This window comes from Rattus norvegicus, chromosome 18 (assembly GCF_036323735.1).
Source record: "Rattus norvegicus strain BN/NHsdMcwi chromosome 18, GRCr8, whole genome shotgun sequence".
NCBI classification, from domain to species: domain Eukaryota; kingdom Metazoa; phylum Chordata; class Mammalia; order Rodentia; family Muridae; genus Rattus; species Rattus norvegicus.
In genome coordinates, this window is record NC_086036.1 from 12694165 (window position 1) to 12706825 (window position 12661).

General features: G+C 46.1%; 1 protein-coding gene across 1 annotated transcript in view; it reads right to left on the bottom strand.

The window, feature by feature from the left end:
- Positions 1-917: 917 nt before the first annotated feature.
- Positions 918-12661, bottom strand: part of Garem1 (GRB2 associated regulator of MAPK1 subtype 1) — a 165138-nt gene continuing 153394 nt past the window's right edge. Inside the window, exons 5-6 of the mRNA NM_001427249.1 lie at positions 7078-7244; positions 918-5740 (exon numbers count right to left, since the gene is read on the bottom strand). Of these exons, the coding sequence (NP_001414178.1) occupies positions 4843-5740; positions 7078-7244 (1065 nt within the window). The 3' untranslated portion in view covers positions 918-4842. The remainder of the gene's footprint in view (positions 5741-7077; positions 7245-12661) is intronic.

The following is a 12661-nucleotide window of genomic DNA, read 5'->3' on the forward strand; positions in this document are numbered from 1 at the left end:
AGTCAGCTCACAAGGGGTGGAGACACACAGGCTGCTTTCTTGTCACAAAGGAGCAGAACCTACAAAGCCTGGGAATGATGTCTAATTCCTCCCAAAGCAAATGGACAAATTATCCAAGCAAGAAGGGACTGAGGTGAGCAGGCATCCTGAGGGGGAGCCGTCTGGGTAAAGTTACAGTGTATCTTCCACTTAATATTTTCAGCAGATGATGCCTCTCCTAGTGCCAGTTACATAGGAATCAAAGAATCTGGGATCCTGACAACTGATTTCTAGTTTCCGATTTCTTAGCTATATCCAGCTTGAGAACTGTCCGTTTTAGTCATGGACGTGGTTCTTCTAGTGCCTGACTCTGCAGTCCAGGGTATCAGATACTCATCCCTGTGGGATGGGAGAGAGGGGCTGAAGGCTTAGGAAATAGTAGGCTTAGGAAATGGTAGGACGGACGACTCAGGCATGCTTCTGATGGGGAGATAAGATGCCAGGAAGCGACTTCATAAATGGAGAACAAAAATGCCACCTGCCATTCCCTACCCTCCTTGTGACACTTCCCCGCCTTCTCCAGCACACTGGGGCACTTCTGCTAGGTAAATACTGTGCCACTTGAATAACAAGGAAGCCAAAGATAGGACTTTGCATCAGTCCCTCTGACTGCAACAGTATACTTCCTTCCAGATTAAACCGACGTCTGCATGTGTCTTCCCTACCTCGACTTCACAGGTATGGGATCCTCTCTGAGTGTCATGGGGTTGCCTGGCTTTTAGCTTCTGTGAACTACAGCTTTTGTCCTGTATCTCAATTCTGAGTGGAGTTTGCAGTCTTAGGAATCCCTTTCTAGTTCCCTAGGCTGAAGGGCTGGAGAATGTGGTCTTTGAAAAGTCAGCCCTAGATCCGACTCACTCAGGAAAGACTGCAAGAGCAACCTTGAAAATTTCTTTATTTATAGACATTTCAGAACCATTTAAATCAACAGACAATGAATTGTTTTAGACATAATATACTGCATTTATCTTGAGGTACACATTGGGCCCATTAAATAATGCTCTGGAGAGCAACACGATTGCTGACGTGTGGCTGGCAACCCACTGTTCTCCCAGCCCAGAAGCTGTACAGAGACTTCTGAATTCTTAGAAAATACAATTTCCATTTAAGTGAAGGGAAATGCCCCAAGGTCTCAGGCTTCCTTCCTTCCTTCCTTCCTTCCTTCCTTCCTTCCTTCTTCCTTCCTTGTCTTAGCTGAACTTGGTATGAAATCGGGGACAGGTTTATGGCAAGGGAACTATGGAAGCCCTATCCTACAGGAGGTTGTAAACCACAGGAGCTCACCGTCTGCCAAGCTCTACTACAAAGATGCACAGCTTCGGGGGTGGGCGGAGGGAGACGACTGCAGGTGACACTTGCACCTAGCTTGAAGCACACTTGTAAAACAAGACTTCTTGAAAACCCAGAAATATGACCTGACACGATACGGCCACAGAATCCTACATTACAAACCTACAGTATGGTGAAAATTCTGTTTCCACTACTTGCCCTCTGGGCCTCTGATTCTCTTGCCTTAGCAGATTTCAGATTTCGAGAAAAGCAATGGGAATTCACGCAATGGACATGTTTTATGTTCTTCAAAGCCTCATGCGTCCAGCAGTAGATGTGACTTTTTCTGGTGGACTGCAACTCCAATTTCCTGGGCTCCTTGGAGAAGTTTGTGTTTCCCAGTTTGTTATTCAGGGTATGTACTTACAGAAGATAGGCCCCAGGCTTGATTTAGGACACAACGCACTAGGAAAACGATGGGTTCTCCGTCCATCCACTCCCAAACCCCCGAACGTCACAAGGAGGCATGGATGATGTGCAGGTGGCCTAGCAGTGGGGACGAGGTTGTTTGTGTATGCATCTGATCAGCTGGAGTGAACTGTCACATTCCCCATAAGGCTGTGGCACTTCTGCAGGACAAGAATAAACACTGCAATTTAGCTGAATGGGCAGTTTGGTACAACTTCATAAATTTGAATGGTCTATGTGGGCTGGGAGAGAGTAGATGTGGACATTTCACAGTTCATAAACTTGAGCAGTTCAACTTAAAGGCAGAACTTGCAGGCGTCTGGAAGATTCTGTGAAGGAAGTGGTGGTGAACACTTGAGTTTTCTCTCTGAATTGACTTCATATTTTACATTTTAGCTGCTTGGCTTATTGCTGACACGTTCTCTTCCAACAGGGGAGGGGCAGGAAGATGGGTTTAGTTATGAGTTTAAGGATTCCCCCAAAGATCCTGTTCAGATAGGACTTCTCCACAAGTATCACTGTCCCTCACTGGACTGGAGGGCATCTGCCACTAGTGGAGGTACGTACTGCCTTGACCTGGATGGTTGGAAGAGGTTCCCCGTAGGATGCGGAAGGCAAGGGCTGTTTCGATTTTCTGCTCTGTGCAGCCTGTCTGATTCTCTCTGGCTTATGAATTCCTTGTCTAGTCAGGATCCTCCACAGACAGGTGCTCAGCTCAGAAGTGGTAATTATACTTATTTGTGGCTTTTAGAAATGCCAGCACTGATTATCATTAAAAAATTCTAAGTCAGTAAAAGAAAACAGGAGCAGGGAGACAGATGCATTTCCTCTTTAATGTATTCCGAGTATCAGGGGGTGTTCGCCAACGTCTGGGGTAGTTATTGGATGTCTTAGAGGCGCCTACGATGGCTTCCATCCGGGGGCTCCTTAAAGATGGGACACACATCACTCTCCATGCTCCCAGCTTTCAGAAAACGTTCATAGTCTCCTGCACGTATACGCTGTGAGCAACTGTGACTTTGAAACATGAACGAGTTCCACGAAGTCAGGCGTCCTTTTCTCAGCCTTGGGTCTGGCACACAGAGGGTGCTCATTGAATGTACAATGAATGTATGACCTCAGGGCCAATCCTTGCTCTAAGGGAGGCTCCAGGATCCAATCAAAACAGACTTGGCATAAGTATACCAGGGCGCAAGCAAACGAACTAAAAGTAGACTGACAATCTTGTTTTGTGTGAGGTTCTTGCAAAAGACAAGGGAGTCAGTTGTTACATGGGGCAACCTTCACCGCAAATGCAAACCAAACCTGTGGCTTGCTTGAGTTTGAGAATCATGGCCAAAGGCTGAGTCCTGAAGGATGGCTAAAGCAAGGGTTTGCCTGTGGGGACCTGCAGGGTCTCCACTGCAAGCTGTCTGTCTTTATTCTCAAGGGAAGGTAATCTTCTCAGGACAGGTTAACTTTCTAAGGAGTTAGTTCTCCTCCTAGAGGGCTGTGGTTTGAAACGCTCTCATGAGTCCTGGGTGGGAGAGGGCAGTATTTACATTTGGATTGTATGTTAGGAAGGGGTAGAAGCTATTTCTTATTAATGAGATCAGAGATGAGAAAATAGACTAAGTATCAATTCATCTCAGCTCTAGATCACAAGATGGACCTCTAGTGGCAAGAGATAATGACGTACTTCACATGGCTGTAAACCCTGACTGGTGGGTCTTGCCGTCAATAGCTATTTCTTTTTTGGTGAACAGGAAGACATGATAAGATACGGTCACCCATTCAGGATACACTGACTCCTGGTGGTCAAACAATCTTACCTGAGCAGTTCAGGTGAGCATCTCACTACCAGGAAGTCTGCGAGTTAGAATCTGGGGACAGACTCAGGGACTATTTGAAAAAATTGGAACTCTTTGAAGTTATATCCCTTCAAACAGTCAAGAGAAAGAAAGAGATGGTATATTTTGGGATATTTAATCACATTTAGCAAAATTCTTAGACACGTTCTGGAGTTCTCAGAGTGAGAGTCTGATAATTATCTTTTATAAGAGGAGAAGGAGGTGGACTATGGGATTAGCAAGAACTCTTATTGATATCTTAGGAATCAGGGCAGAGATACGGCGTGTGTAATAGAGAGGTGGTCTGTCTGAGTCATGGGGTTTCCTGACACAGGAGGTGTGTTGTGGGCAGACCTCACATTTGTGGAGAAAGGCTTTTCAGACCTCTCACTGGGGCACACGGGAGGAAAGGGTGGTGATGGTTTCAAAGTAGCTGTCATTTCCCTCAGTTAAAAGTCTGAAAACCTCAGTGGCTATTATAAAGTAAAAAGATGTTATCTAAAATATCAGATTAAAAAAATTACATCAGAACATATCCGTGTGTACTGCACACACACACACACACACACACACACACACACACACACACACACACCTTTTCCCCCTTTTCCTCTGCACAATGAAACTGTCAGAGATTACAGATCAAACGTAATGGTCATGATTTGTGTCATTTCTAAGGACACCAGATCTCCTCTAGCAAAACATGAATTTTGATAAAATGCCTTTTGATAAAAAGATCTCCAGCAAGCACAGAACATTAAAGTGTCACTTCACACCACTAACATCGTCAGGCACAGGAGTTAAACAACAGACAGGAAGCAAAGCGGGCCGCAGAATACAATGAACTGTCCACCGTCGGCTCCCCAGGAAGCGAACTGTTCACAAGTGTTTCAGCTTTGGCTGTTTCATAATAAATACCATGCCTTCTCGAAGACCGATTAGGGTACAAATGAGTTCTCTGGATATGACTTCAGTTCTTTTAGCAGCTGTTGAATGTTCAGTGACGTACAAGGCACACCTCTAAGTGTTCCGTATAGCATCTTTATTGATGTACAAAATAGCCTGTTCACCATTCAGAAACGGAATCTGCATAGTAAGACTTTCTCTTATCTCTATTTACAGAGAAGGTTTTGTTTTGTTTTGTTTTTTTAAGTGCAAAAACATGAATCTGTGTCCTGGCCCACCCCTTCCAGCACATGTTTCTTAGCTCTGTCTCACAACAGATGGGGCCATTTGGCTATATTTTGGGCCTCCAGCCATTAATAAACTGCAGTATTTTCTTTACCTGTAGTTTGCTTAATTTGAAATCCTCCGAGAGGATCTCCTCTGTTAATTGAACAAGCAAATTCCCATCGATCTTTTCAGTGACAAAGAAGGCTATGACATCTTCAGACAAACCAATGAACCTCAAAGACTTGGACACTTCCTCTATAGAGAGTCCTGATAGGTCAGCAGGTGGTTGCCATGGGGAACCATCCCCACAGGATCTGGGGGCCAGCTGGAGGTGGAGGGGAGACGAGAAAGGATAAGAGACGGAGAAGATGTCCTGCACGCCCTTTCTGACAAAGTACTGGTCCTCGGCGAGGTCCAGCGACCCCGCCGCCGGGTCCTCCTCAGCACCATCAATTTTCAGAGGCAAAGGAGATGTTTCGGGGGTGGCTTTCTGTTCCACTGGCTTTGGGGCCCTTGGGGGTAAGGCAGGGCAGGAGACGCTCTGCTTGGTCATGCCAGCTGCAAGGGAGGTGTTCTCGGAGTTCTCCAGGGAGTAGCTGGCTGACTTGGGGCAACCGGAGACACCGCTGCTGCTGAACTCTACAGAGGTCGTGCTGGGCGGGCTGCCCAGGAGCTCACAACCATCGAAATCCAAAGGGGCTGGGCAGGTTCTCTTTGGCGTGCCAGGCGTCTTCTGTCTGGGGTAGCTGTAGCTTCTGCTTGGATCGAGCAGGAAGTCACTCCTTGTCTGGTTCTCCGACGCTCCTGAGGAATGGTTGGGCCACGAGAGCCGGGAGGACAGAGCTTCAGCAGAAGGGCTTCCGAACGGGGACTTGGGGTCCACAGAGTCACTCTTCACTCGGGTGCAGGGATAGCAGGAAACAGGAGCACTGTTGGGAGGACTTGTGTCACTCTGAGTGACGCTGCTTACGAAGTAAACAAACAGAAAAGGAGATCAGTGAAACGATCACGTGACCCCAGCCCTTGGGAAGTAGAAGCAGGTGGCTCTCTAAGTTCTAGGCCAGCCTGGTCTACACAGTGAGACCCTGTCTAGGGAAAAAGGTCAAAGCCCAAGATTTTCCCTAGAATTATTCATAGATGTTATTTCTAAAGTCAAAAGGTAGTTAGGAATATGTGTGTGGGCGTGTGTGTGTGTGTGTGTGTGTGTGTGTGTGTGTATGTGTGTTTACACACAGATATTTTTCTTATATTCAATAAATTACCTGCTTTTTAAAAACAGAATCAGTGGAGTTCTTTGTACACGTGGATGTGTACACACCAATTTAAAATGTTGCAGTGGGATAAAAATTAGTATATGTACATACTAGTTTAGTAAGAAACGTTGTTAGCAAGTTCCTGCACCTTTACACTGAGAAACATTTTCACACATGCTTTGGGCCAACCTAAGAGTGATGCCTGCAGTGGGCAGGGGTGAGGGCATACACATGCCAGAGACAAGGACGTGGCCACATCAACACTGTCATAGCTCGGGGTCCTCCCTGGTGTCCGACAGGAGGAAATGTTGCCAACACAGTGCCCATCTTTGCCTCGGTTTCTGAACAGTAGTTATACGTATAGCATATGAATTTCAATGCCCAGAGAACGAAATGAAATCCAAACAAAACAAAAACTTCCCACATAGACTTTATACATCAGGAACACAGGTGAGGGGTGCCCTCATCCCGAGGGCCACAGTTTCACATCGTAAGATTGACAGTGAAACCAGAGACTGCGGAAAGGCAGGTGGGCAGTGGGCATATTCCAGCCAACAGCAGAAGAAATGGGCACTTTGCTTTGCAGAAGACCTTGAGTGTTCTCTGAGAGAAAGGGGGCTGGTCTGTTTTGTTTCTTTGTAGCCATAGCCAGAAAGGGTTTCCCACTGGGTTCATGTCAGAGCAGAGTGCGGAGTTTGAGTTTGTGGTTCTGGTAGGAAGCCCTGTTTGGTTATGTCAGAGTCAAGGCAGAAGTACCAGAGCTGGCTTCTAAGACATGCCAGCTGCCCACACACTGCAGCTAAGAGGAGAGCCCTCCCCAGTTTCCCACACACCTTGTGCCATCTTTTTCTTTCTTTCTTCTTTTTTTTTAAAAACCAAGATGCCAGCTCTTTCACCCAAGGTTAAAACGAGTAGGGGCCCAATTGTGATCTTCCTATACAATTCTTTTAAGAAGGCAAACAGCATTCCCTCCCCACCCGGCTGCAGGGGATACTCCCAAGGCCTGTGAACTGTCTGCTGTGGGTTCTGCCAGGGTCGGGACTCACATGTTATGCAGCCCTGAAGAATAGTAAGACAGGGTGGGGCTTGGAGACCGAGTCTGTGGCCGAACTGGCTTGACTGTTCGAGGAGGGATGGAGGGACTTGTGGACAAAGGCTTTGCACTTCGGGGCGGCACAGGTGGGGCGTTCAGGAGCCGGCATTCTTCCCTGACCTGGTGTGGGAAAAGAAGACTCCAGGTTAAAAACAGACGTCATGACTAAGGCAGGAGTAGGGATGGGGGTGTAGGGGTAAGTGTAAGATTGGGAAGCATAGCTCCGACATGCAGGGTCAGGGGTACTTTAAGCAGTCAAGGTAGTGGGTAAGCAGGACACACATACCCACACATATATAGACATTCACATACATACACATAGACATACATACACACATATGCACACAGACACACACACAGACACACACACAGACACACACAAATAAAACTAGAAGTCTACCACAAACTGCTGGGACCAAACTGGGCTGGAAGGAAGCAGTTTGGTTAATGCTAACGTCTGGGGAAATACAGCAAGAAATAGGAAACCCAGCCTTGAGAGATGCCAGGATGTGTGGAGCAGAAGGGGGCGTGGGAGGCAGTGGGGGTGTCAGCTATGACAATGACAAAGACTGCTGCAGTCCTGTTCACTTTCCATATGCAATACAGTCTGACCCAAACCTTTGGAAATGCAGTTTTTCTTACATTGCTTGTGTGCGAGCACACAATCAGATATGCATACACGAGCTGTTCCAAAGCACCCATGTGGAGGTCAGAGGACAATTTATGGGAGTCATTCTTTGCTTCCACCATGTGGACCCTGGAGGTTAGATTTAGGTCATTAGGCCTGGTGGCTTTCCTCATTCAGCCTTCTGGGCCAAAATGTGGGTCTTCTGCAGGGTTAAAGCACCACTGACAGCTATGTCCGGTGCCTTATAAAAATCACAGTGACCTTGTTTAGTTGCGTATTTGAATTTAGGAGATCCAGGATGGGGGCTGAGAGTTAACATTTCCTATGTGTGTGTTTTACTGGATTTTTAAAAATTTGTTTACATTTCAAATGTTATCCCCTTTCCCCCATACCCATCCCTCCTCCCCCTTCTTCTTTGAGGGTGTTCCCTTACCCAACCACCCACCCTTCCCACCTCCCCACCCTGACATTCCCCTGCACTGGGAGGTCCAGCCTTGGCGGGACCAAGGGCTTCTCCTCCCATTGGTGCCCAACAAGGCCATCCCCTGCTACATATGCAGCTGGAGCCATGGGTCTGTGTACTCTTTGGATGGTGGGTTAGTCCCTGGGAGGTGTGTGTTTTAATGGACACTATATATGCTAGGCATATATTCTAGCAACTGAGTAAATGACCATCTCTTCTAAAAGTTGTTGTTTTTTGAAGTCAGACACGATGGTGCATGTCTGTAATCTCAGCATTCATTTAGAGCAGAAGAAATGCCACAAACTTGAGGCCAGCCAGGGTAACAGTAAGATGCTGTCCCAGGAAAGCTCCCCGCTATTTTCTTTTCCTTTCTTTCTGGGTAGCTGGGATTACAGGCAGGAGTTACTGTCTGGGCGAGTTTGCTTTCCAACAAGCTCCAAGGTGAACGTCATGCTATGGGTCCAGGGAGCACACAGAAGCTGGAGGAGCAACGAGAAAGCACTGCAATGCCAGAGTAGAACTTGCTGATAAAAACCTACCCCAGTCAGATGGCCTCCACTCATCTTCACATTGAGAATGATCTAGGTGACCTGGGATGGCCTGGGACTTCAGCAAGTGACTGTCCTTGCAGCCTCTCTAGTCCAAGGAGCCTTCTTTCCCTAGAGCATTCTTACTGATGCTAATCCGGTGTACCCTTTTCCATGTCGGGCAGCAGGGGGCACCCGATGCCTGGTTGTGTTAGTCCACCCTGACCCATGGCCTACTGTTAAACATGTTCTGAGACATCTTCGCCTGCTTTCAGGCTGTGGTCCCAGCATCTCTTTCAGTCTGTTCTTCAACCACTTGTCTCAGGGACACGGGAACAGCAAGTGACAGCTGTGGTGACTGAAAGGATGCTGAAAGTGGAATGAACAGCCTTCCGTGACACATACACTTCCTTCGTTGACTGCAGACTGGGCCTCCAGCTGGAGTCCCAGGTCTGATTTACTTGCCAAAGAAAATCAGCCAGAAAAGGAAGCCATATGATTATGAGAGGTGCCTTGATTTAAATGAGATGGAAGCAATTCTATTTCTTTTAATTAACTTTTTGAGACAGAATTATTATATAGCCCAGGCTGGCCTTGAACTTGGTGTGATATGGGGGAAGACCTTGAACCCATCTTTCTGCCTGCACCTCCCAAATGCTGGAATCATAAATATATTCTACCACATCCTTTGGGAGTGACTTAAAGAACATCATTCATTGTATTTCAGTGTAAGCCCAGGGGTCTCTGCTCTCATTTGAGAACCCTCAGCCCCCGTACTGGGTTGGGAAGAAGAGAGCTCTTCATTCAAGCTAAAGCTAAATACTTGGGCAGGAGATTTCCTCTTCAATCCAGTAAGATCCAGTAAGTTTTCCATTTTGGAGCCTTTGAAACAGGGTGTGCTGCAGAGACACGACACTTATCAAAGTAGCTCTCTTTGCAGCAGATACAGGATCTCTACAGAAAACCACGGCTGGTCCCGATGCAGAGAATAACTAATTGATCACGGAGGGGGTGCATCCCGAGGGATACACAACCCCTACACTGAAGGCTCATGAAACACTTTGGAAGAGGAGGTGGAAAGACTGTAAGAGCAGAGGACCTAGAGATCTGCTGTGAGACTGTCTCCTCGCTCACAACAGTGTGGTATGTAAACAGGCCCTGAACAAGGACAGCACCAATAGTCAGCATAAAGTGGCACAGGATATAGTGGGGTTCTATCTTTATATAGAGAACTATAGGCAGCGAAGGGTGGGAGTTCTCCTTCCCCAGGGAGGAGTCCTCTAATTAATTATCCAATATCAGGCGGTGAGCTGGGAAGCCATGCAATCAGTAGGTTGTATTTATGTGTTTATGTGTTTATTTGTAACAATAACAATTATAGAAGAGGCCATGATTTTGAGGGTAATGGGAAGGTTGGAGGAAAACAAAGGAATGAAGGGAAACAATTAAAGTTTTTTACTTTTTATTAGATTTCTTCATTTTATTTTGCACGTGTGTGTTCTGTGTGTGTGTCTGTATGTGTACACTTACATGGTTGGCACCCGTGAAAATACGAATAGGGCATTGAATCCCTAGAACTGGAGTTATGGATGGTGATGAACCACCACGTGGCTGCTGGGAACTGAACTTGGGTCTTCCACAAGAGCAGTCAGTGCTCTTAACCTTGGATATTTCTCTTCAGCCTCATAATTATATTTTAATAAGAGTTAATTAAAAATGAAAAGGTGAGCCAGGTGTGGTGGTATACATTTTGATTCTAGCATTTGGAGGCAAAGGTAGGTGGATCTCTGTAAGTTTGGTAAGAGTGATTGCTAGGCCAACTGGGGCCACACAGTGAGACCCTGTCTCACCCCTCCCTCTAAGGTGGCATCAGTGAGCAACCACAGAAAGAAAACTCATGAACGATGGACTCTGGAAAACCGGGGGACTGTTCAGCTGATATACCATTGGGGTCGTCGTCGTCGTCTCCTTCTCCTTCTTTTCTTCTTCTTCTTCTTCTTCTTCTTCTTCTTCTTCTTCTTCTTCTTCTTCTTCTTCTTCTTCTTCTTCTTCTTCTTCTTCTTCTTCTTCTTCTTCTTCTCCTTCTCCTTCTCCTTCTCCTTCTCCTTCTCCTTCTCCTTCTTCTTCTTCTTCTTCTTCTTCCTCTTCTTTTAAAGAGGAACTGGTTAACATTTTAATTTTTAAAATACATGAGTTCTTCTCAATATCAGAATTAAGTGGAATGTGAAGAAAAAAGATTAGTGATGGGTTCAATTCGGAGTGTTCTCCATTTTAGAATCAGTCATTAGGTGATAGTTCATTAGGAATAGCTTACCTCACACGTTAATGGCAATGTGCTGAGACGCCCGTTATGATGTATATTTCAATTAAAATTAACTGGCTGACCTTAATATTGGAACTCAGAAAAAGCAGCCTTGTATAGCTGAATGAGCCTGAGGGTATCCCCCTTCCTGTTCTTATGGCCAAAAGCACTTGAGGCTGTTCTGACAGCACCTTCACAGTTGGGCAATCCAAAAGGGCTTCCTAGGGCTGGATGGAGGCCAACAGTGAGAAGAAGCATTTGTAGATGTCGGGGCCCAGTGTGAGGGAAACTGTGGTTAAAGAAGTGTTTACAGCTAACCTTTAAAATGAACTCTGAGACACGGACAGTGTTGGGACCTTCCACTGGACTCCTGAATGGAGTCTGGGTCTAACTCAGTTCAGCCTGGAAATACCAAGCTCCTTTAAAATGTCCTTTGGGAAAATGGTAGTATTAAAAGCTACAGCTTATCCTGGGCTGGGATTCTAAGAATCTTTCTGCAGAGGCCCAGAATGAAGGGCTTGTTGTCCCAGGCGGGCAGGAAGGGCAGTCCTCAGTGGGTGAGGTGGCTGGCTAGCCACAGTCCCGCACTCTGTAGCTGGGCATTTTCCACTTGTGTTGCAGATGTGGCTTCTCTGATGGCCTTATTTCACAGCATATGATGGGAAGGATTACACGCTGTGGGGGATATACACATTCTGGTCCTTGCAAGTTATAAACAGGGAGGGTTGGTTTGCCTCTTATTTTGCTTTGTCTCTTACCATCTTTTACACAGCTATGGTCCTACCCTTCTTGATTTGATTCAACACAAGACATTTATATGAAGGAAGACGGTAAATGAATTTTATCTGGCAGTAAAAGGTGACCGACGGGATGGGTCAAGCGGCCTGTTTCCTGGTTGTTTCTCAGACTCCGCTTCCTCTTCCTGCACCTTTCCCCCTGCTCTTCTTCCTCCTCTCTCTCGGTTACAGTGGTAGATCCGCCATCGCTTGAAGTATCTCATGCTTCCCTGCTTTCCTCTGTTTCAGTTTTCCCAGCTCATGACATTTAATCGGCCGTTCTTACTGCCTACTCCTAAAGGTAACACATTCTGTCTTGCCACCAGGACAGATTCCTGCTTCTGGACTAGGCCGACATGCTATTACAGTTATTTACCCTTCTTGTCTGTTCAATTAGACCAGGAGTCAAAATGGAATGGCCCAGTGCCACTGCTATAACTCTCTAGTGGGTACGGAGCTTAGCATCTGTCTGCTTGGGTGGGAATATGTCACATAGAACTTCAGCTGAACTGTCTCCCTTCCCATTCAATATAGTACCTGAAGTGCTAGCCAGAGCAATCAGACAACAAAAGGGATATAAATTGGAAAGGAAGAAGTCAAAATATCACTATTTGCAGATGATATGATAGTATAAACTTAAGTGACCCCCAAAATTCCACCAGAGAACTCCTACAGCTTATAAACAACTTCAACAAAATGACTGGATATAAAATTAAATCAAACAAATCAGTAGCCTTCCTCTACTCAAAGGATAAACAGGCTGGGAAAGAAATTAGGGAAACAACACCCTTCACATTAGTCACAAATTATATAAAATACCTTGGTGTGATTCTAACCAAGC